General features: G+C 37.8%; 3 protein-coding genes and 1 non-coding gene across 7 annotated transcripts in view; 3 read left to right on the plus strand and 1 right to left on the minus strand.

Moving 5' to 3' along the window:
* Nucleotides 1-608: 608 nt before the first annotated feature.
* Nucleotides 609-7,611, plus strand: nkrf (NFKB repressing factor). Of its 3 annotated transcripts, none has more exons than XM_008420608.2 (3): nt 609-713; nt 1,280-1,413; nt 2,960-7,611. In XM_008420608.2, exons 1-3 carry the CDS (start codon nt 676-678, stop codon nt 5,167-5,169), a joined length of 2,382 nt encoding a protein of 793 aa, XP_008418830.1. In that variant the 5' UTR covers nt 609-675; the 3' UTR covers nt 5,170-7,611. The 3 variants fall into 3 exon arrangements, with proteins under 3 accessions (XP_008418830.1, XP_008418832.1, XP_008418831.1); XM_008420610.2 differs by having other exon boundaries at nt 618-983; XM_008420609.2 differs by having other exon boundaries at nt 622-713; nt 1,286-1,413.
* A 3,297-nt stretch (nt 7,612-10,908) lies between these two features.
* On the minus strand, nt 10,909-16,651 carry ube2a (ubiquitin-conjugating enzyme E2A (RAD6 homolog)). The gene is made up of 6 exons (XM_008420607.2): nt 16,458-16,651; nt 14,630-14,710; nt 13,270-13,295; nt 12,980-13,069; nt 12,793-12,881; nt 10,909-11,921 (listed from the first exon to the last, which is right to left on the minus strand). The coding sequence occupies exons 1-6, from the start codon at nt 16,499-16,501 to the stop codon at nt 11,793-11,795; spliced, it is 459 nt and encodes a 152-aa protein (XP_008418829.2). The 5' UTR covers nt 16,502-16,651; the 3' UTR covers nt 10,909-11,792.
* A 988-nt stretch (nt 16,652-17,639) lies between these two features.
* On the plus strand, nt 17,640-17,711 carry trnae-uuc (transfer RNA glutamic acid (anticodon UUC)). Its single transcript has one exon. It is a non-coding gene; the product is annotated as a tRNA-Glu (tRNA).
* A 162-nt stretch (nt 17,712-17,873) lies between these two features.
* Nucleotides 17,874-25,497, plus strand: part of elf1 (E74-like ETS transcription factor 1) — a 66,053-nt gene continuing 58,429 nt past the window's right edge. The window contains exons 1-2 of one of the 2 annotated variants that reach the window (XM_008420599.2): nt 17,874-18,031; nt 18,242-18,498. The gene's annotated coding sequence lies outside the window, so the exon portion shown is untranslated. Of the gene's footprint in view, nt 18,499-25,497 lie in introns of both variants that reach the window. The other variant, XM_008420596.2, reaches the window with a different exon arrangement.

Here is a 25,497-nt window from a genome sequence, read left to right on the forward strand (position 1 = left end):
CACTTCTTCTTTTGAAATCTAAAAAAGGAGATAAAAAAAATTAGAAAAGAAAGAAAAACAACAATATATAACAAAATAATATACTAAAAATATAAAATATATATATAAAGTTGTATACACATAAAGCAAAAATAACAAGACAAAACGCAGATTTAGTAGTAACTAGTTACATTTACTAACAAAACTGTATGGAAAAAAATTACTTTTGGGAGTATCTTTATTATGCAGTGCTTTTTATTTTTATTTTTAAAATGTTTCTTTTTCCTGATTTTATTTTATAAATCTTTTGTTTATATGAATTATTTTTCATTTTAGTTTTTAAAATTAAAAAATGTTCACACGACTTTTAAGTAAAAGCTATTTTATATTTTTACTTGAGTAAAAATATTTTTAAATATTCTCACTTAATTTTTGTACTCAAGTAAACAAAAGTAAGCACACTTAGTTGATTACATTGGAATAAGTAAATAACCTGAATCATGAGGCTAGGCAAAACTGATATTCTGCAAGAAAATTATTTAGATTCACAGCTCAGAAGTAAAATTTGCTTTGCGGAATTTAGAGTGTATGTTTATATTATTAAAAAGATTTATAGGCGTCAGGCTGAAGTACGGAAAGCCTGACGGGCCAATGTTCAGACAGGCGCCATGATTTTCCTGAGGATGCGGCTAGAAAATGGTCGCTTCCTGCTTGGATAAACGCGTAGCCGACAGGTGAAAGACTCCCCGCTGTTTAAAGCTCGCAGTTGAAAACACGTGTTCACTTGTTCCAGTAGAGACCAAAATGGATTCATTGATGTTACAAATACTCAGAGTTTCGCTTTCAAAGCGGAGCAGAGTGAGCTAGGTAGCTAATGCTATCAGCGAAGCTAGCTCGGTGAGGCTAGCACAGGATACTAACCGGTTTTTATCACAAATATTGAACATTTGATTCTGCTTGGTTAAATGACAGAGGTGTTACAGGACCAAAGCTCACACCTTAAGGTAATTCTGCATCACTAACTCTTCAGGAACGTGTTATTTAGGTTGCATTGTTATTTAGCTAGCTAAACGTGGCAACTTCTGAAATATTCATGAACTGCGTCACTTTGTAAAACCACAATGTTGTCATAAAGTTCGGCTGTTTTTCCGCATTTTAATATGAAAGCTACCTGCTATAAAACCGTGTATAAGAGCGATTGTTTAATACATGTTTTAGGCAGCATGCTAAAACAGTATGGACTGTCATTCATTCATGGTGTTCAGACACGTTGAGGTCTCATGTAGGTGTTTGGCTCCAGTAACAGGTATGATCCGGTTCTGATTCGGACAGTCCTGGTGATGGCAGAGGGGACTCACACTGGCGAAATGCCCTCCTTTGACCCAAGTCCTGGTGGTTCTGAAGCTAAAAAGAGACCCATTTCATCAGATGGCAGTGAGTTATCAGAGTTGTGTTGACATTATTTACATTTTTCTCATTATTTTTGCTTAACCGTAGCTTTGTGTGTCTAAAACCATAATTCTTTACTTTTATTTATTTTTTTTAGGATTGTTTATTTTGTTTTCAAACTATATAGACCACTCTATGTCTATACACATTAAACACTATATATAATTGAATTAGTCTAAAATATATGTTTAGGCAATAATTACTTGGACAATTTATTGTGATAGGGTTATAATTATAACAAGGAGTTTGTTGCTCTAATGCTAATTAACATTGTGAAGGTTATAGATTATTTTTGACATGCAATTTTTAAAGTAGATATAAATAAAATGGACAAAACGAAATGCTCCTCTTATTTTCTACCAAATGCTCTGATTGAATAAAAACAATTGGACATCTCAGTATTATAAGGGTATGAATAGTTTTAGGCTTAAACTGAGATTCCCTCCTACATCTCAAAAAATTCCTATTTTATCTACATATATTTGCAAAAACAAACAAACAACACATTTGTAAACTAACATAAAATGTTGTGCTTTCACATCTTAAAATAAATAAAAGAATAACTCATAAGTAAAACAGTACTAATGTTTTAATGTGGGAAGTATTTTCACTTCAACTGATATTAAAACCATCTTTCTGTTTTTCTAAAACAAGCTCTTATATATTTTAAAATTTATTTACAGTTTAAAATGAACATGTCACATGTTGACATAAATAATATACAGAAGAATAGTTTGAAGAAAATAATCTTTATAGTCTCAATAATTTTGGGCTCAATTCTCTATGTATGTATGTATATTATTTATACTATTATCGCCCATATCCCTCCAAAGAAAAAAAACTATTTTATTGACATTTGCAAAATAAAAAAATGGTAAATTAAGTAAAATGTTGTGCTTTAATATATTAAACCAGTAAAACAATACTAATGTTTTAACGTGGGAAGAAGTATTTTCACAGTAACTGATCAATTGCAGTTAATGTCAGCATGTGATATGTTCGTACTTAAACATAATAGTTTGAAGATAAATAATTTCATATAGTTTACCCTTTTCTCAAGTCAGTTACTATACCATAACCACCTAGTCATCAATCAAGCATCTTTAAATGCAAAACAGGCAATTAGGATATTTAAAGATAATAATAAAGAAAAATATATATTTGTAATGATACAGCACTACTGAATCAATATAATTCATTATTCAGGGTTTCCCCAGTGCATTATAAGCCTGGCGGGCCTTCAGGCTTTACTTGTGTTATTAATGTCTTCTAATGACACATAATTACCAGTAATATTTTCAAATTTCCTGCCAACTTTAAACATTTTTAACTATAAAACATGGAGGGCTCCTGGATTACTGCCCTACGACTGGGCTTCTGGGGGAAATCCTGTCATACCAAGATGGAATGTTACATTTTATTATCTTAAAATTAGAAATGATTCCACTCTTCCTGGTTTCTTTAGACAGATCGCTCCATAAGCAGAAACTCAGCGTTCCTTTGGTTTAGTTCTGACTTTGGGTTTTTGCAGGAGACGAACCCATGAGGAAAATGCCTTTGACCAAGTTTGGACCCCGACCTCGGTTTGAGCCTGTGCACTTCGTTAGCGGTGGGAGCAGCGGAGGAACCGGCACCGATGAGAAGGAGAACGATAAGGAGCGCAGGAAGAGTGAGTCGCACGACGCCAGACAGTGGGAGACCCACCACTCCGCCGCCAGCGGATGGGCGCAAGGCTTCTCCTCCCTCAGGCCCGCTTTCGACCGAGTGCCGTCACACTCGAGTGACTTTTGGGGTTCCCACAAGGACCGAGACGGTTTCTCAGGTAGCACTAGTGGACTGGGTTATGGAGGCCGCGGGTCGTCTTCGAACTACATGGCGAAAACGCAGCAGGACTACACCGCCAAGTACGTAGCGCACTCCTCCTCTCACAGCTTAAACTCGTACTCGAAGCCGCGGAGGTTCAATGGCTACAATGGTGGCGGCGGCAGCAGAACCAGCAGCTGGGATTCGGGTCGTCAGGGTTTGGGTTACGGCTATCAGGACCGGCCTTTCAGCAGAGTCTACAGCGACCCAAGCGCGGCCAGTCCCAAAGCAGCAGAGACCGCGAAGCCTCTTCCAATATCTCACTCCACGCTAGAGGAGAAGCAGAGGTTGATCACCAGTGTTGCCAACGCGTTGTCCGTCGCCAGTCATCACCCTGTGTTGATGACAGGAAGCGACTCACCGAACTACAACTTCATGTTGAGCCGCAGCATCCAGGCCTGCAAGACCAACCCGGAGTACATTTACGTCAACCTGAAGGATATCCCGCAGGCGGACCTGCCAAAGAACAGGAAAGTGCCGACGGACGGCTACGCCTGCGAACTGAGATGTCAGGGCGTGTATCTGGCAACCGGATACTCCGGCAGCAAAAACGGTGCAAGAGACCGCGCATCCGAGCAAGCTGTGAAGCTCTTCCTGAAGCCGGTGGAGGTCCGCGTCGTGCAGCGTCGATACCGACACCTGGTGGTCAGCGACATAGTCGTGTGCCAGACACACAGCCCGACGCCGGCGTTCCTGCCGGCGCTCCGAAACCCGGAGGACAAGCCGACACCGGGCTCCAAGGGCCAACACGAGCCCGACCGAAACAAGCACTGGACCGAGTTTGTGGTGATGGACAACGCGTACGACGCCATCTGCATTCTGAACAACTCCAACGCCTTCAACCGCATGAAGATTGACTACAAGTTTGTCCAGCTGCCCAGCAACCTGTGGCAGTGCAGCATCTTCCTGCAGGATGAGCTGATAGCGCAGGCGATGGGGACGAAGAAGAGCTCCAAACATGCCGCCGCCGAGGAGGCCGTGAGGAAGCTGCGCCTCAACCAAGCACAAAGGCAGCCCTGGCAGAAACAGTCCTTTAGAAATAATCCACAGGATTCTGGCAACTGCTTCCCGCCACAGTCGGACGGCGATTCTTTTGGGGTCAAAAAGAAGCAACTGAGCGAGCTCGTGATCTTGGAGAATAACGATAACGCCATCTGCATCATCAACGACACGGCTCAGTTTAACAAAGTGACTGCGGATTACAGATTCTCAGTTTTGCCCGATCATCACTGGAAGTGCGAAGTTTACCTGGAAGGGCAGTACGTCGCAGCGGGAGTTGGACCGAAGAAGTTAGTGAAGCACATTGCAGCGAATGAGGCGTTGTTCACCTTACGACAGACTCAGGCGGTCGTCAAGTCCAACTTGAGGAAGGAGGGACACAACGGCGCCATTTCCCGCTCTCAGATCCTCGCTCGCTCGGGCGAGGAAGCGCTGAAGCAGGAGATCAAGGAGGACAACATCGGAAACCAGCTGCTGCGAAAGATGGGCTGGAAAGGCGGCGGCCTCGGCCGGGACGGCGACGGCATCGCCGAGCCAATCAGAGTCAAGGAGCAGTTCTCCAGGGAGGGTCTGGGCATGGAAATGGTTAAAGCCGGAAACCTGCTCAGCAAGCGGGACATTGAGGACGTCATCCGCAACTACGCCAGCTCGGACAGAACGGACGACCTCCGCTTCTCCAACGAACTCACCGACGACGAGCGCAAGCAGATTCACCAGATCTCCCAAAAATACGGGCTGCGCAGCAAATCCTACGGACAGGGATGGGACCGGTTTCTGGTCGTCAGTCGGAAAGTACACAAAGACCAGCTGATTGGTCAGCTTTTACAGGAAGGACAGGTGGGCCGGTACGAGCTCGTCAAGCCTCAGGCGTCTCATTAAACTGCATGAAAATAAATTGGAAATTTCCTCCGAGTTTTACTTCAAAGCATATCACAGCAAAGGCCCGGTTCAGACATGGCAGCAGCATGCGTCCTGGCTTTAAATGTCACCATTCATACCTGATAGTAGGGATCATTCAGCTGCTTCACATGTACCTCTACACACAGCTTGCATCAAATGTTACAATAACATTAATTTAGCTGTTCGATTGATAATGTTTCAGGATAAAATAACAACAAAGAACTTTTGAAAACAAGATTTGGGAGAACAAAGTTTGAATTTATTGTGGATTAAGAATTATACATTTTGGCTCAAATTTATACAAACAACCCTTTAGCTTCTGGCTAATTTACAAAAACACATTGCTTTCAGATTTTTAATTAAAGTTTTAGCTTAATTTTACTGGGATAATTGATTGCTCTTGGTAGAATTAGTATAGTTCTTTAACATTAGATGACTTTCTGCCACTGACCTGATTTTTTAAGCATAATCCACATCTTTTCAAAATCTCTTTATCCCAACACTAACACTTAAAAACTTTCCACCTCTGATGAAATGTAATTGGTTAGGAGGTTCAGAAACTGAAAACCACATATTCTACCAAATATGGAAGAAACACCTTAAGTTAGTTTTCTGCTCAGTCAAGACAAACATTTGAGCTACACTTCAAAAACACAAAATCTTACCAAGTATTTTTGGTTTAGTTTCTAGTATGTGTGAAATAAGACAAAGCTAACATACAAGTAACTTTTCAGCAAGATATGAGCTTGTTTTAAGTAAATCCTTAATTTTGATTTAAAAGAACAACTATTTCCACTGGCAAATTGTTTCACTTAACAGACATTTTCCCATAAGTAAAATAATCTACCAGAGGAACTAGGAACCTTTTTATCAACATCAATGAATTGTTGACTTAAATCATACTTGTACATCCTGCTGAAAAGTAGCTTGTAAGTTAGTTTTGTCTCATTTCTATTGCACTAAGATATTTGCAGTATAAACTAGACCAAAAATGCTTGGTAAGATTTTGTGTTTTTGCAGTGTAGATTTGAAGTTGATGCTTTGAGACACAAGAACACACTGGTGGTGGCGGCAACATCATGCTGAGGGAAAGTAGAAAGATCTCAGCCCTATTCAGAACTCATGAACTATGCCTAAAAGGTCAATGCCAGGAAATATTCATTATAAAGAAGACTGGTCAAAAGTCCAAACAGCATCATGCAGGAAGTTCGAATGCTACAGGAAGTACGATTTCTCTGCAACTTACTCAGGGACAATTAACCAAATATTTAAACATGTTTGAATATATTTGAGCCTGAATAGGTAAGTAAATTAAAACTAGGGCTGGGCGATAAATCAGCTTTATCGATAATTGAATTATCTGGTTTTGAAGATGTAATTTTCACCATTGGGTTTCCATGGTTCAGAGTGATGGCAGCACGCCCAGGGCGGCCATCTTGTTTGACTAGTTTGTTTAATTTACTTTGAATTCAGATCAACTTACAGAAGGAATGACTGAAATAAGTTTTTTTTTGTTTAAGATACTTTATTTCATTTGTACTTTTTATTTTTTGGAAGGAAAAAAAAAATCAAATTTTGGTTACATTTTTAAAAATATTTTTAATCCACACCCTCAGCACTAATTCAAACTTCTGCACCTGATTCTTGTTCTTAAAATCATTACAGTAATGTTTTCTTTCCATCCCATTGGAAAAAAAAGATTAGAATAAATAAATAAAAGCTCAAGATATGACTGTTTATGAAAGCGTGAGAAGGGAAACCAGATGTGATCGGACCAGCCAGGACCAACGCTGATGCCCCGTCTGAATCGGGTCCAACTGCAAAAACACAAAATATCACCAAGTGTTTCTGTCTAATTTCTAGATATTTTAACGTATTTGAAATAAGACAAAACTAAGATTTAAATTTTGGAAAATCTGGGGTTTTTATTTATTTTTCACCAATTTACTCCTTATGTTTCCCCAGTTCAGAGTGATGCCAGCGGCGGCCATTTTCTTTGACAAGTATGTTTTACGACTGAATATTAGGGCCAGTTTATGATTTATTTTAATTATGGTAATAAAGTCATAATATTTGGAGAGCAAAGTTGTAATTTTATGGGAACTCCAAAAAAAACGAACAAAAAAAAACAACCTATTTGGAAATGGCTTTACAGATAAATAAGTAGTTAATCTTTTGACATATCAGCATCAAATTACTTTCAGCAGCAGGACTTTGAAACTAAGACGAATCACAGCTGGTCACGATCTTGAAACTTTTCTTTTTTCTCTTAATTTTAAGATGTGTTCTTGTAAAATTGTGTCTATTCTGTTAATAGTTCTACTATATCCTCATAATTAAACATTCTTGCAAGCCAGGCCCTAATACTCTGTTGTACAACTCACAGAAGAGACAATGAAATAAAAACCACTTTTGAAAATATTTTCTGTTATTTGTAATTTATTTTCTTAAAAAACAAGAAAAAATTGAAATCAGATTTATTATGAAAAAATCAGATTTTATTTTTAATTCATGTCACCCAGTCAGAAGTAGCTTTTCGGCAGTGTGTAGGAGCATATTTTAAGTAAATAATTCCTTAATATTGATTTTAAAAAAACTACAAAGTCCACTGGCAGATTATTTCACTTATAACAGAGGAAAAATGTTATAAGTGAAATAATCTGCTAGTGGAACTAGTACTTTTTCATCAATAACAAAACATTATTTACTTAAAACAAGTAGTTTGTCTTATTTCAAATGTAGAAACTAGACCAAAAATGCCTGGTAATAACACATTTCAGCAAATCTAAAAAAACAAAATGTTTTTTGACATTCCTTCACCGTTAGCTGACTGGAGGGTGAGTAGTTTCTTTCTCCAGACCTCAACTCTTCAGTTTTTTATTGCTGAAAATAACTCGTTCAGTTATATTCAGTTTTTAAAAATTGGCTTCTTGAACGTTTCCGTTTGACTGTTTAATGAACCCTGCAGAGTACGCGGCTTTTCTTTGGAAACACTGTAGAGGGTTCACTCATGCAAGACCTGGATTAAAGCGGCATTAAAATCTTAACTGTAGCTAAATGTATACCAGCCTTACTGTGGTAATGCACCTGTATTCAGGAATGTTCTCATTTTTTTTAGTTTTTGCTTTCAATTCAATTACAGGAGATCATTCTGCCAGCTGCATCAGTGATCCCAAAAACAACGTTTATGTAGAATCTGTGGTCTTAATTGTTAGATGGTTGTTTGTATGAGTACACTTAACCTGTCTGCTTGTTTTCACAGCTGTAAGTAATAAATAAATGAAAAATAATCAACAAGCTGAATTTAATTCAGATACGTTTGCAGATCTATATAAATTAGAAAGTCGATGAAAAATTTGTTCCATTGCAAAAAGTTAAACTCAGATTTATCCCACAGTGATGTTTACTTTTGTTCATTTGGTTAATTATGGCTTACAGAAACTGAAAACCCAGTTTTCAAAGGAAATTGCATCAATTTTAAAGCATTTTAAATACAGAAATGTGCCTTTCCTGAGGCAGTTGCTGCTTATTAAGTCTTTTAAGTCATCTTAAGACTTTGAAAAGCTAATATTTCAGCATTAATAATTTTAGAATCCGAATTTGTGGTTTTCATTAGCTGTAAAAACCGTGTTCTAGTTTAACTATTTAACATTTGACTATTGTAGTTTGATATTCACTTGCGTTCAGGTTGTCCACGCTGCGCATCCTTAAAAAGTCTTAAATGTATCTTAAAAATAATGCCTTGAAATAAAAAAAAAAATGATTTGACTTTAATCACAAACCTTAAATTTTGTTAAGACTACTTAATCTAACATATAAAGGTTATATTTTTTTTATCTTGGACTTTTCTGTCAGGCAAATGTTTGACCGCCCAAAAAATTTTTCATTGCGTTCCGTCTCGAGGTGGTTTACGGTTTATTCCATAGACATGAATACATTGAAATTATGTCTATGGTTTATTCTATGGATTCTAGACTAGATGCTAACGAGCTAGCAAGTGAGCTTTTCTGCGTTGATCATCAATGTATCGCTTGTTTTCGCCACTTGCTCACTTCTGCTTCATACGACGGAGTATTAAAACCACACTTAGAAAACATAATTACATTTGCAGAAAGAAGTCAATATATTACTTTATTCTTATTTCGATTTTATCCTAGTAATATGACGTATCAGACGAGTTTATTCTCTGTATTTTTTCTTTCCCGTTTACTCGACAACGATTTCGGGGGAAAACGGAAGTGTTTTGTTGTGATCATAGTGTACATTTACAAGAAACCACCGAATGTTTTCTCTAACAACGGCAAATATTGAAAACAGGTTCCAGAGTGCGATGTTTCTGAAACGTATCGATGTCCGTTGTTGTGTAAACAGAGAAAACGGATCTTTTCTTCCAGAGAATCCCCAGCTCATGCATAGTACGACGCAAAACATAGCTGCTTCCTACAATCCACAGAAGAAACTACTCACAATGCTGGTGTTACTTCAATTCGTGTTTCCCCATCAGATACGGTTCCCTCAGCCTCTCTTCACCGCTCCGCACCTCCCAGGTGACAAAATACACGGCTGCTTGTTCAGCGCTTATCTAGAGAACTACGGACCAGCCCCGGCTCCAGACGAGTTTAACAGGGGGGCATCGACTTATTTTTTTTGGGGGGGGGGGGATGAATCTACGGAGCTGAACATAGACAACATCAATAGCCTACAGGCTACTTGTTAATTAAGGTCATTGTTTAGCTATCATCACCTGCATCCAACAGCTTTACTCAACTCAGTCTGTTAGTTTGGGGGAAAAACTGTGAAGTTATTTACGTTTTGCTGGTTTGCTGCCATGATTCTAACACACCTGCGAAGCAGCAGCAGGTCTCCTTCACTGCCGCACAGGTGTAAACCCAGCCATAGACATAAGGCATTATGTCTATAGACATAATGCCTTATGTCTATAGACATAATGCCTTATGTCTATGGTCTCAGCGTTCATGTTGCGTTTGAAGGCGGCTCGGAACAACAGATTACACTTGTTCACAACGGATTAAACTGTTTTAACTGCTGAAAAAGGTGACAGAGGAGGCAGATATGGGAAGTGCGGAAGCCCCTATTTTATCAAATTGATATAGGAATAACAGACTGTTGGCCATTCCAAGGTAAAAACAATAAACASCTTCCAGTCCGGGGCTCGCTACGGACACCGTGAAAGCTCAAACAAGGTGTTTCAGCAAAGTTATCCCACTTTTTCCAACTGCATGCGCCCTAATCAGACGCACACAATGCGTGTTTTCTCCCAATCTATGGGAGAACAGCACCTGATGGGGAAACGCGAATCCACGTGCCTTCAAGTACAACTTTTTTTTTTTAAACACATGCGCACTAGTTTCAAAGAACCTAGCACCAACCAGGCGCAGCGAGAGCATTGCACGTTTTCTATGTGTACAGTTACGGTGTAAACAAAGATTGCAATTAGAACGTTTTCATGGAAATGATTCAACAAAAACGGAACAAAAATTCAGTTTTTGTTGGGTCATTGTCGTGTAAACGCCTCATTAGCATAACCCGAGTTCTCCGTCAGTTTCAAAACCGTAAGATACCAAAAACAAAACCTCAGCTTGGCACTACGGGGTATTTTGCGATGCTTACAATATCGCAGAGCATTAAATTTTTTTAACTTGTTGAAACCTGCAGATACCCTTGAGTTTATGTACTGTGATGTAAAAAGTCATCACGAAGAGTTGCATATTTATTTTATTTACAAGAGAATGTACAGTTTGTTACATGGGTTACCAGTGCTGTGTATTCTGAAAAGACACCAATGTTTGCCAAAGTGTAATCAGATTTGATAGTTATAGGATTGTAAAATAGCATATAAATGTTTTCACATAGCTCTTAACCCATAAAAAAGTAATGCACCCTCCAGAATGTGGTAAAAGATAAACCTACATATGCAGGTGAATTGGGTCGAAACTTGTGAAACTGTAAAAACAGTAAGGATGCTAAAATCCTGCTTTTCAGAGGAGCAGGAGGTAAGACGTTTATTAATATTTCTCAGGTTCTATAATCAAAAAAAGGCATGGCTGTACAGGAAAAGATAAAAACTGACCCCGAAAGGCATCTGTTGAGTAATAAGAGGGACCGATAGTCATGTTGGTATTTTTTTTTATCCCTCCAAGGCTTTCAATGTGCAGACAAAAAAAAACAAAGGGGGTTGAGGGGTTTTCATGTTGTTGGCCCATTGAAAATGAACTGCTTTATTTTCTGTGAATATAAACTGGCAGTATTTACAAACCAAACCACCTAGCCCTACATACCCAATGTATGAATTACCAGGAAGAGGTTTGATTATTGAGTGTTGAAAAAGAAAACAGGCGTATAGGAAGTAACCCAGAGATAACAAGGTACATTAACTTTTAACTGCTCCTGTCAAACAGCAGCATTCGGCAGCAGTGAATGCCACAGCACTACAGCATACAAACTTAGCAACAGTAAGGGGACAAAGTATACCGGAGGATCTTAACAGGTGTGTTGTCATATCTGTGTTTCTGATGTCTTCTGGATTGGTGGCTTCCCTCGATTCTGCAGTGCACACTGTTCATGTGCCTGGTGATTAGGTGTCAACAGTCACGCCAACTCTGTTCAACAATAGCAGAAACCCTCTTCTCATACTCCCGCTTGTTTTCCTGGTAAAGCTGGGCTGCTTGGCTGTTGGCTGGACTGTTCGGGTTTGGCTCGTCCAGTAAAGACTATATATTCAGAGAACATCAGCCGGTTAGTGTTCAAGTCAATACATAGCTTCCACAAGTCTGAACCGGAAGTGATCCATGTCACCGAACCGCCATCTTGGTATGCAAGTGAACCATGGCTTTGAGACCAACAAAAAGAAACTATTTTGACACTCTTGACCAATGAGCAAAAAAAAAAAAAGACATAAACAAAATGGCTGCTGTTGGACCCGTATGAGACGGAGAATGAAAATATGTCAGATGATGTGGACAAGCTGCCTCCGATCTCATACTAAGAAATAGTTCACCATTTAGAGAACATGAAGTTTGTGACCACCATGCAGGAGCTTTCCAGCCTGAAATCCATGGACGCGCACAATCGATGTTTAAACGGATGTGTAAAGGATGTTCAAACTCTTTGCATGAATAGCAACGTTCTGGTGACCGGCAGAGCAAGTCTGTCGTAACAAACACGTAGGCTACATGTTCGTCTCAGCTTACAGATAAAAGCTACATTAACTCAGCTCATGCTGCTAGCTTGGCAGCAAGTACTAAATATCACTGATATTTATTAGTATTACACAAAGGTGGGTAGAGCACTCAAAAACTAATCAAGTAATAGTTATAATGCATTTATATTAATTTCAAGTTAGATGAAAGCTATTTTTAAGATTGTGGCTTGTTTGCTGTTGTCATAGCAACTCATGACAGCTACAGATATCAAGAATGCCATCATCTACAAAGTTCCCGTAAGTAATGTGTTCACGTAGTTCTCATGTGATGTCACACTTCTGGTAGCTTTGTAGCCGACAGCCATCCTGGTAGCTCAGACCACTTCCGGTTCAGACTTGGAGGGTTTTTACTGGACTGTGGTTCTGTAAAGTTGTATTACCTGTATCGAAGTTAAGATTGAAGAAACATCATAGGTTGGACTCCAGCGATTCTGAAGTATATCCAAGCATATGCTACCGTCTGCATACACTACAAAGAAAAGAAAAAAAAAAACATCATTAAAAGCATTTCTTACTTTAAGCTCTCAGTTTATCTAAGATTTAAGAAAATAAGATTTGTTGACATACCATTGGGATGGAACATTTTGGAGACAAATCTCACTGTTGGAGGTTTATTAGGATATTCTTCTGTGAATTCAATGGTAAGTTTGAAGGTTCCTGAAAGCAAAAAATTGTAAATTAAAAGCTGAATTTAAGGATCTAAAGCCAATTTATTTAGTGTTTTATTAAAATTCTCCAAACGAATACCAACTTTATCTCTGTGTGTAATATTTACAACAATTTAAAGACTTATTTTTGAGCAAACCGAGTATGTTTTTCTATGTTTTAAGAAGATGAATTAAGAGGAAAACACATACCATCTTCAAAAGGTGTTCCCTCTGGCCTACAAAAACAAGAAACAAGATATGTTGTATATCATTTTATAAATGTCTGGGAAATTCCAGTTATCAGCAGTAAAAGTTTGTTTTCCTCTGACATTAAATGGATAGCCGTTATTACACCATATAACCGTTATATAAAAGAGTGTTGCATAAAAACGTAACTGCAGAGTGAAAGACACAAAGTTCAATGGCATGGTTAATAAGAGATTGGCAAAAGTCCTGAATGTTTCCATTTGTGACTTCAGCTGGTTTGGAAATCACCTTAATTGACATCTGCAATTGAAAATCAGCAACAAAAGCTTCTCTGACATTTTAGCTGGAGCTTTCTTTCCTCCTTGACATTCTGCTAAACATTTTATTGCTCCAGACGATCAAAAATACCTTTAGGAAGACTCACAACCAAAATTAATCTGGAATCAATGCAGCAGTTTTTCCACACACTGCTTCTGTTTTTTAGCAGTCACTTGTTCTTAGCATTATTTGCTATTATCAAGTCTTAACACCAAGTACAAACATCAGGATTTGTACTTGGTCAATGGCAGCCTCAAACAATTACTACTTATTATCATTATTAGTGATGCACCAATTTTTTTTTTCTTTCTTTCTTTACAGTCGATACCAATTTTCAGCTAGTTATTAGGAAATATTTTCAGTGGATAGCCACGGTGCAGACACTACAAAAGTGCAATTAATCACTCTTAATAAATGTACTAAAGTTAGCAAACCACAAGCAGAAAGCCTGAACAATTACATTTATAAGCTTGTTGGTGGACGGTTATTCTAACCTTTTTCCTCAGGTCTTTTTACTTGAACCAAAAAACGTAAATACATGTGATTATCACTGTATAATCACATGTATGTAAAACAAATGGCTTAAAACAAAGCCATTTGTTTTACATTAAATAAATGATGTTACATTTTGCATAAGATTTTTGTGGTAACTGGTAGGCCTGTTGCAATAAGCGATAAATTAATTAATCGCATGATAATTTAAAACAAGCTCAATAATTTCCACTTGCATGATTTATAATTTTTCTCTTTCAATCAAAAACTGAATAATAAAAGTCTTCAGTCTGGTGTATCTGTTGTTTTATTTACTTTGGATATTTAAAATGTCTTGTAGTTTCAGTGTTAAATGCTCCTCAGAATTGAAAGCATCATCATCCCATTTCCATTGCATTACTTGAAAATGGACACAAAACAATGACGTCATTGTTGCATTTTCAGACAGGAAAAACAACCTTTTTCAACACGGCCTGATGAATACCGATTAGGATCATTGAAGGAAAGGTACATCTGTACAGCTGACAACCTGGACTTGACCTGATTCACTTACCCAAAAATGATTGCATTCCAAACCATGATGTTGTTTTCTGACGGGGCTCCGCTGACTCCAGCTGGAGGGTCCTCCTGCAGCCTGAATACAAACAACATCAGAACATGTTCATGGAGAAATAAAATCAATCACTGCTGTGTTGCGTTTCCTTGGTATGAATAATGAAATTTCTAATGGAGCTTATAATGGGTATAAAATATTAAGTAGCATTTATCCTAAAACAACCTTGTAAAACTTCTGTGTGACGCTACTGGTCAAAACTAATTGCACTCAAAACATGTTTTGGGATAATACTGTGTGTTTTTGTTGAGGTAGATATAAATGTGATGTACTGACTAATAGGAAAAAAAAGACTTCTAGCTGAATAAAAAGGACTAATAATTTACTGTGACCTCTGAATATTTTAAGCATCTATTCCATCAATCATAATAGGCAAAGATCATATCACTGACTTCAATGTTTCTCTTTAATGATACAGCTAGACAAACTGAAAACGAAGTGGCAAAAGCAAATGAGATGGGTTAGCAGTGCTTGCCTACAAGACATGTTACTGTAGAATATAGTCACTAGCTGCATTTCCACTGGACACATTTGCGCAATTTGACATTTTGAAAATAAATTTGCTTACTGGAAACACGGCAATGTCGATAAAAGCTTTTTTCATAAAGTGTTTTGGTGATAGGATGATGTGTTTTTTTTTTTTGGTTGTATTCAAGTTGGTTTATTTCACAAAACTGCTATGGAAGCAGTTTTTTTTCGCACTGTACAGTCACATGACTAACAACTGATGTTGCCACTAGCAAACGCTGAAGATGACAACAGAAAGTAGTTGGATGATGGCGCGGCATGTTTTACAATAACTTATCCTGTGAACAGATGTATTCACGTCAATACAGCGTCTGGTGTCCAGAAATTCAGTGTTGGTATGTACAGTCTTCAGTCAGAGGCCTCTTCAGAATACAAGACTGACTGCTACTGGGAATCATTTGAAGATAATTGAACAATAAGAGTTGCTACTTTTAATTTTCCATTGGGGTACATTAAGTATTTTTTTATTGAATAGGGATAACATTATTGAAATGTTATCCAACAATATCCAATTGGAACTTATGCATAACACCATTCACTTAATATTCTTCAAGGTAAACAGACTCCATTCCTTAGTTAAGCCTGTAAAAGAACAACGTAACAGAGATTTCTACTGTGGAGCCAAACTGGATCAGATCATTAAGTCTGTGGTCGTTAGTGGAGTCTAACTGGAACATGCATAGATTGACTATGTGCCGCAGATAGCTGTGCTTAGTGAGTGCAGGTGTTCAGCCTCTACATGGCAGATGGTTGCTGATCCCCAACCTTAAGCGATGATCCATCACGGCCCGGGTTAGAAGCAACCTTTCCTCTAGCTGAAGGACCATATGGCCACTGACTTCAACTACATCCGCGCATCTGTTCAAGTCTCTGGGAAACATATACACTTTTTTTTTTTTTTTAAAGGTTATATTTGTGGCTCGTACACCATCAAAAGCAATCACTGGTCCTGAATTACACAACGTAAATGTTACAACCACAATCTGGTTTGCTTACGCCGGTAGACGCGGACCTGTTGGTCAACGTTACGAACAGTTTCCCATTAAACTAAACTGTAATTACAAACAAGTAACACTAACAATAAGATACATTTAGTTGACATTTACAGATCTGTTTGACTATTGACTATTTTGTGGTTTACCTTGTATTTGTCACTTGAGCTAATGCTAAAAAAAAACCCCAAAAATACCTAGCTTCAGGATGCTAATGTTAGCTACTTCTGTTCCCCCCTATAACTTACCGTTTAAAGTCTCTCATTAAACGTCGTCGTGCCGGAGTTGACATAGTGCTAATCTGAAGAACTAAGGCCTCAACAAACAAACAAGAGAGCTCAAAAGATAGCGAGATCTTCCGTAAGGTGTTATATTTCCTCAACTGATAGCTGAGCAGCCAACGTTTGCTATTAGTTTGACAAATACTTGGGCTGCTTTTCGTCTGTGACGTTACCATTTACGCCACGGAGGGGAGGTTGCTTTTGATAAAATTGTAATATTATATGGCAACAAAATCACAACAACGTAGTATAAATAAATTACAATATGTAGAATTAAAGTGTTTTTTTCTGAAGCTAGATTAAACTCCTTATTGTTTTAACTAGAGCATTTTTAAATCAGTCGAGGAACCCTATCTTTTCAGTTGGATTGCTCCACATGAATTACGTCATATGTTTGCTAACATGTTTCGTTTTGTTGGGGAAGCAAAAAGCATTCAGCGACCCACTATAGCTTCACAGTGTATCTGGTCCTCATTTGCATTAGTTAATATTTTATCTTTGTCAACTGAAACAATTTGTGCTCAGTCTAATCAACTATCTTAACAGGAAAGTGTTTCTAGTTTCTGTATGTAGTACTGGTGAAAGACCACAAGATGGTGCTAGGATCCATGTATCCATGTATCGTAGTTGCCCACTAGGCGATACGTCAGCGCATTCGCCATGTTGTGAGTGGCTTACAAAGGACTTTTTTGTAATAAAAGGTATAAAGTTTACGTTTAACTAATCTTAATGGTTTTAAAATGCATTGAAGAATATTTTTCAACTATTAATATTATTGATGAGACAAAATTAGCAATATCTGAAATTTAAAATAGAACAGGACAATAAGAATGAAATACAGCGTGGTTTTAAGGCACATAAACATACCTTAATTTATTTCTAAAACTATATAGGAAACACATTGAATGCTTAAATCAATCAGAATAATTAAGCTTAATTTATTTGAACTATTCTGATTTTGTTACAAAATATTTTAGGGTTAGATGTAAGACTTTTATTCTTGTTTTAAAAATATTTTTAAAACGTGGTAAAATGTGCTCATTCTCTTTTGTAAAGTTCATGTATGCTGTGTGTAATAGACCCTCCTGAATAGTTAAAAATTACAGGTGTAATCTTCCAAAAGCCCAGCTGTCGTCTGACATGTATAAGTCCCATATGGTCTAGCGGTTAGGATTCCTGGTTTTCACCCAGGCGGCCCGGGTTCGACTCCCGGTATGGGAACAATTCTTTTCATTCTTAAATAACTATTATTTTAAAAATCTTATCCATGACGTAGCAGTCAGCAGTCAGATAATGTTCAAACATCACTCGTTAATGTTTTCCGAGGAAAAAAATCCCCACGGACCCCGCCCGTTCAGGAATTATCGTGTATTACCCTCATCCCACATTGGACATTCATTCCCGGAAGATGCACATTACCAGTTGTTTCTCTCTGTGTCAATTCTTATCAGTCCGCGGAGTACAGGCGAGCAAAGCAAAAGGCACTTTCGTCCGCAAAATTACGCGTTTGAGCCTTCCAGTTTTCAAATGAACACCTGCGAGTGAGTAACGTTTTATAAAACGTATTTATTGTTCAGCCTGTTTGATGTTAATCTCCCGTTAATGACATAAATTCCTCCTTTTTGTTTCGTACTTTTAAAGAAGCGGTATATGATGTAAAATAAAAAGTAACTTAGTTGAACCTCTCGGTGCTGACAGGCGAACTTGCAGGGCTTTTACCAAACTTTGTTGTCGGGCCAATTATTTCCCAGGAAAATGTGACTGCTAGGAATTCCCCACGCATCAGCAGCCTCTGTCGGAGAAAACCGCGACCTTGTGTCAGGAAGCACACGAAAGCAGCAACGGGAGGGTAAAATCTGACGGCTGCCAGAGCGATGATGTAGCGTTAGCACCGTTACAGCCTGCCGAGTCGCACTAAAAGGAGTCATTATGTATTTGGACGTTTTATGATGTGAAGTACCTGTAGAAAGCCCCGGATTGTGCTTCAGTGATGACATCTTCTTCCAAGGTAAGTACAAACAGGATTTAAATACAATCTTCCATGTTGGTGTGACTGTTTGCTGGGAAGGTGATCTGGATTAGTATAATTTTTATTATCTAGTGGGAAATATCATGTGAAGTCTCAAGGTTGATATGGTATCAAGACTTACTTCTGAATGCTACAAGTACAAAACTCTGTGTGCTGTTAAATGAATGTGGGTGAAATCAAAAGATGTTATTAATAACCAGCAGGAGCACACCACCCTGAAGGTCTTTCCCCACACTACTCCATAGATTACAGTGACTCCCCTTTGTGTCAGTCAGCTGGCATGTGACCACGCTGAGACCACGCTGAAAAGTCTGTGCACTTCTTATAGCAGTCACAAGTCACAGAAGAATACAGCAGTTGTTTTGTCTCTCAGTTGCTCATTATTTGAAGGGAGTGTTTTGTTATGAGCAGTATACAGTTGTGTTGACCTGGTCAGAGGCAGCGCCTTGGAAGAGTCTTCACTCCCCTTCAACTTTTCATCATTATTGGTACAATGTTTAGCATTTTGTGGGATGTTGGGTGTAAATTAAGGAGTTTCTGAAAGTGTTGGAGCATTAAAACAAAGTTATGTCCCTTAACTTTATTCAGCTAAACAAAAACTGAACTTTTGGACCTAAAGAGAAATGATTAAGAGTCAGCACACACCTTCTGCTGTTACCTAGAAACTAATAATTAGGCCCAAAACCTTGTAGTGATGGATTCAGAACTGAACATTCAGAGACACATAAATATAATTACAAAGTCAGTCTTCCATCACCTGAAGAACATTTCCAGGGATGAAAAACTAATGTTTCCGATTGCAGTTTTCTGGCCTATCGCCGATTACCAATCTTTAATAAGCCTAACCTGCCGATTTTGACTTTGGCCAGTACTGACTTTTTTGTCTGAAATGTTGCCAAATATAGTAAGAAAGTCACTGATTTGTAAACAGTCACTATCATAAACTGAAAACATGCAAACAGGCCCTGTTGCAGAGTCAATGGACAGAGTGGTTGATTTTTAGACCTTTGTCATTGTAGATACAATCTGTGGGTAAGATTGACACAAATGTAAGTGTTGGCCGATCACCAATATCCCAAAATTAAGGCAGTTGGGGCCGATTATTGGTGCACTCCTACTAATGTCCCAACATGACCTTGAGAGATCTGTTGTTGTTGTATCAACCTTTCAGACCACTCAGGTCTTCTGGTTCTGGTGAACTCTGGACCCCCAGAACCAGAACCAAACATAGAGAAGCAGCATTCAGTTTTTATGTTTCTCTCATCTGAAACAAACTTCGAGAAAACTGCAAAACAGCCGAAATCATGAGTTAATTTAAATCAAGACTACAAACCAATTTGTTCAGAGTTGCCTTAATCACAACTGAATCATGATTAGTTTTAGTCTTTATTCTAAATTTTCATTACTTTCCTTTATTATACCACTAAAATATAATGTTTGTTTTTCAAATAAACTCGCCCTGCCTTAGCAATTACAATCAGATTCTAGCTGAGACAGTAGTGTGTAATTGTGTCCTAATTTATAACAATTTTAAGATATAAAGTCCTCCGTGTTCAGCCTCGTTTAGTCTAATTCCCATAAAAAGTATTTGTTGATTTTGTTGAAAATAAGTGGGCCAAGTCTAGATCCACCTGGCATTAATCAGAGAAGTCGGAGAGAATCCTGAGTTCTCTAGAAATCAGATTGTTACAGATTGATGGAATAATTAGGACTGTGCATCTCCTTAAGCTCACCATCCCTCGTCATGAAACATGGTAAATCATGCTGTGGGAATGTTTTTGTTTTCAGGAAATACAGGGCATCTGCTTTTTGTTGAATGAAATGGTGTAAAACCTTTCAGAGTTTGCAAGAGATTTGAGTTGCCTTGAATTAGGACAAAAATCACATTTATGTTTCTGGTTGTAACATGAAAAAATATGGCAAAGTTAAAGTTTCCATGACTATATAAAGTTGACCGTCCAGCTTTATTTAGCTTAAAAACAAGAAATAAAAACCTGCTAGGAGACTCAGTGTGTCACTCTTTCCTTTAGACCATTCCAGGCTGAACATATTGACGAAAACTGTTAGATGCTATGTGTTTTCTACAAATGCATGTCTGCAATGCTTTTTTCATACTGTTCATCCACCCTAATCTGTGGGGAGTCAAAATGTTTGCCAGATGTTTACATTTTTGGGCTGAGATGCTTGTATCCTGGGACAGACAAACAGTGTTTCATTGGCTGGCCAGGGTTGCTCACTTCAGAGCAGGGAGTCGTGACGCAGAGGGAAGGGAGGAGAGTTACGAAATGTTAGTTTTACCGTCCCACTAGAGAGAGGACCAGCAGTCCGACCCGCCGGCCCTCCACCAACCCCTCCCTTCCGTCCGCCCCTCTGAAGTCTTCTCATGGTGGGAACACTGGCAGAGCCCGGTGGATAATTGGAAACTTCAGTCCCCTGAAAACAATTATCAAGGCTTTCCAAATATACTCCACCATGAAGTCATCCTGTTTGTTTCAATCGTTTGCCCTTGCTTTAGGAACGTCTTGCCACACGGCTGCCCACACAGCAGCCCCTCCTTCGCCCCATTCCTTTCTGCTTTGATAGCTTTCAGTTTGCAGGAAAACAGCCTCGGACCAGTGGAGTGTGTGTGTGGAGGCCAGAGCAGTTCCCGGTATCCTCCTTATCCTGGCACCGTTTTGTCTTTGGCAGCAGTCTGAGCTGCTCGGGCTCGTTCTGATGACCAAGGACAGCAGCAGCGAAGAGCTGCCGTTCTCCTCTTTTTCATGGCGAAGGGCTCCTCAGACATCAGACACCTCTTCTTGCTGAAGATGTACCCACCCGCCTTAATGGGCCTTGATATTGATTCAACTCCACAAAAAGAAGAACTGGGCTTTTATCCCATGTAGAAAGCAGCACTCCAGTTCCACAAATGCTTTCAGGGAAGCCTTATAAGAGATGGGAAAGACTACAGCTGTTTCTTCTGCAAGTTGCTAGGGGTGGTAATGTTTGAAATAGAGGTGCAGAAAAAAAATCGATTCTATGGAGAATCACAATTCCTAGACCTTGGCAGGCCTTTTGCAATAAATCAATTAATCGCATGGTAAATTAAAACAAACTCAATAATTTCCATTTGCGTGACTATTTATTTTTTCTTTTCTTTCTTTCTACTAAAAACTGGATGACAAAAGTCTTCAGTATGGTGTTTTGGTCTCAGCTAGCCCTTATTTTACCCACAGACTTCATAATTTATTTTATTTATTTCTGTTGCTTTATGTATTTTGAATATTTAAAATGTTTTCAAGTTCCAGTGTTAAATGTCCAGTAGAATTTAAAGGTTATTGATATTTGAGAGACTGTACTTGCATCATTATGCCATTCTGTTATATTATTTGAAAATGGTCTCAAAATAATAATCGTTTATCGTTTATAATAACTTCCGTGAGAACTTATCGCCCAGCAAAATTTGTTATCGTAACAGACCTCATCCTGGGAATTCTGAATCAATTTAAACTGCTTCATTTATTTTGTAAAATTATATTTTGAATAATTCTTTGATATTTTTCAAAGTAAAAGTCAGACAGCTAAGCTAACCTAATACGGGTAATTTAAAAATTACCCGTATTTAAAAATACAGAATTTTATGCATGAACTTGTTTTTGCTTAAATGTAAACTGATGTAATTTGACACAGATTGGAACCTTATAGAATACATAGCGCTCATGTGACGTCACACTTCCGGAAACTTTGTACCTGACAGCCAGGTTGGTAGGAATCTGTAACTAACTGGAGTTGCTATGACGACAATACACCAGCCACAAGCTTAGAACTAGCGCTATCTAATTTACAAACGGCATAAGTACATTACAAACAATACTCAATTATAGTTTTTGAGTACTCTGCTTTCTTTTTTTTGTCTCGAAGCCGTAATTTATCTATGCTTTGTACTCCTCCTGCCTACCAAGGTGGCTGTGGTGCAGATCACTTCTGGAAAACATGCATTGTTTTAAATAAATGTTCTATTTGTGTAAACAGTTTCAGAGATGAAAATAGTTTCTGAATTGAATCATCGCCCTAAAAATCAGAACCGAATCAAATTGCTAGACTCTCACACTTTATTTGTGATTTTATTTACTTTGGTTAATTCATTGTAAATGTGAAACTTACATTGCTGAAACGATTAATTGGATAACTCGTGATGAATGGATTATTGAAATATTAATCAAATAATTTAGTAATCGATTAATCGTTAAATGGAGCCGACAGACTCTCCTCAGAGCACTAATTAAGTCAAACATGTACAAAAAAATTAACATTTTACATTAAAGATTTAAAAAAACCATTTCAGTCTATAAATATGTTGAACTCAAGTTGCAGTTTTAGTTTAACCCGGTTCAAATTCTGTAAAAAAAAATCTCTTATTAAACTCTATAAACGATACAATAAATGCCCGCTATAGTTATTGATAAAAAAGTAATTAACTGATCAGCTGAGCTTTTCACATGTTGATCATTTTCGCTGCAAATGATCAAGTACTATATTATTGCATTTTAGGCAGTAGAATGTTTATTGTATTTTAAAAATAATTTAATTGTTTTTAACTTTATAACTTGTTGATGCTTTTCCATGCCATATCTGTATTTTCCATGTCATAAATGTGGAACTAAATGTCATTTGGCATCTTAAGAATAACCACAAGATGGCAATGTTCATATGTTATGACTAAACAAACAGTCATGAGATGGCTGAAGCCTCAAACCACCCGCTGAAAGGCAGGAACCGGCTTGTGAATAGAGAAATAAAACTATTGAACTTCCGCTTTTCACGTGTAAAAAATACCCTTTGCTGGGCTTGTTTCTGTTAGCAGAAGGGAGGGGGAAACGTCTGCAAAGTTCCCTAATCCTAAGCTGCTGTTTAACGAACCCCAGCTTTTCTCTTCTTCTTTATTTCACACCTGACGATCACCTTGTCGGACATGTTTGATTGCAGCGGCAGCAGCGCGCGCTCTCTGACCGAACATGACGTCAGAGAGAAAGGAGCGAGAGAGAGAAGGGGAAATTCCACCTGTAGCCTCTTCCTGACTCACTAGCATGTGACGCGGACGACTCATCGAGCTTCCTTTGCTCCACGAATCCCTACCTTGTAATGATGTAATCCTGTGAAAGCACTCAAGGCTATTTTTAGCTGGTAAAAATGTGGAAAACTTGACTGCTATTGTGAGAATCGGCTGTTGATGGTAAATAATTTGTTTTGTGAGGTCATATTGACTTCCCTTCATGGTGAAATTAGATAAAGTGGTTCTAATAATCTAATGGCACAAAGCAACATCTCACTAAAGGGAGACAATGATATTTGCTCTTCTTTATTGAACCGTTTTTATTCTCTTAAAAAATGGGTCCTGTCTCTTTAAGGATGACCTCTATTCTGATTGGTCACGTCGGCTGTACTTGTTTTCTGCTTTGTAGGCGTGACGTGCCTGTTTTAGATCTCTATAAAGGAGTCTGATGAGCTGTTAGTAGGTCAGTGTAACTTTAGCTCTGTTTTTTACACTTATCTTTTGTTTCTGTTCGCTTTTTTAATCTAGTCACAAAAAAAAAGCTCAATATATGTAAGAAACATACGACGGAGTACTAGGGTCACGCTAAGAAAATTAAAAATATAAAATTACAAGAATAAAGTTGTAGTATAATAAAGTAATACATTTAAACTTTATTCTCTTAATATATACTTAATTCTTAAAATATTATGACTTCATATTATCAAAACTTTTTTTCTTGAATTATTTCAACTTTATTCTCATACGACTTTTTTTCTTGAAATATTATGATCTATGCTTGAAATATTATGACCTTATCCTCAAAGGAATTATTACTTTATTCTTTAATATTATGACTTTATTCACGTATTATCATTGCTTTTTTCTCATATTATTTAAACTTTTTGTATGATTTTACTCTCATAATATTATGATCTATTCTCTAAATATTACGACTTTATACCTGAAATATTATGACTTTATTCTCATATTCTCACAGCTTTATTTTCGTACAATTTTATTCTCAAAATATTATGACTTAATTCTCAAAATACTATTAATTTATTCTCATATTATTACATCATTATTCTCATATTATTTCAACTTCATTCTTGTAATATTGTTACTTTATCCTAAAATTTGCAGGAACTGCAATAGACTTTTATGTCAATAGAACAACAAAACGTTACCAACTCATTCAATCTGGTACCAAGGTCTTGCTAATAAAATAGCCTGTTAGAGTATGCTAATAACTGGGTGGGAAGGGAACATCTGCAGATTGTCCTGGAACATCTGGCACCTGAACACAAGTTAAAAAAATTTCCCTGGCCCTCTTGGCATTCCAAGAGGGCCAGGAAATATGTGGAGTTTTTGGAGATTAAACTTGCAACCCAGAGATTGCAATGCCATCAGACACTGTGCAGCTTAGAGGCTGGGAAAGCACCTCCGACATTTTGGCAAGTTCTTTGAAGCACTCCTAAGGAGTGTTTTAAAGGAACAGTATCATGTAAAATCAACCTTTTTTAGTTTTGCATCATGATATAATATTATTCCCTCATCAAAAACATACCTGGAGTGTTGCTTTCATTCTTTAATGTGTTTGAGAAATCCTTTAATCTCCATGGCAACCATTCAGCTGTGCAAAACCTAATGCCCCCTTTGAGCTGCAGCAGAGCTTCCACGTAACAGAGCCTCCCCTACACTGGAAAAAGTGTAGCACAGAGTTGTTCATTCAAGCTAATAACTACCATTGAATACAATGTAAAATAATGGACTTGGTTGTGAAAGTCTATTTTTTTGCATTCTGAGGTGTCAATTTTGATTCAGACTGAATTAATAACACTTCTGAAGGGAAGAAAGCAAATATTTTGGTTCCTCTCAAAACATGCTGAAAGGAAATGATGTCATATTTTCAATCTGAGTCACGTGAGAAGAAGTTGGGGAGAAGTGCTTGGAGAGCTTCGTCG

Source organism: Poecilia reticulata, linkage group LG10, assembly GCF_000633615.1.
Source record: "Poecilia reticulata strain Guanapo linkage group LG10, Guppy_female_1.0+MT, whole genome shotgun sequence".
In the NCBI taxonomy this organism is placed as follows: Eukaryota; Metazoa; Chordata; class Actinopteri; order Cyprinodontiformes; family Poeciliidae; genus Poecilia; species Poecilia reticulata.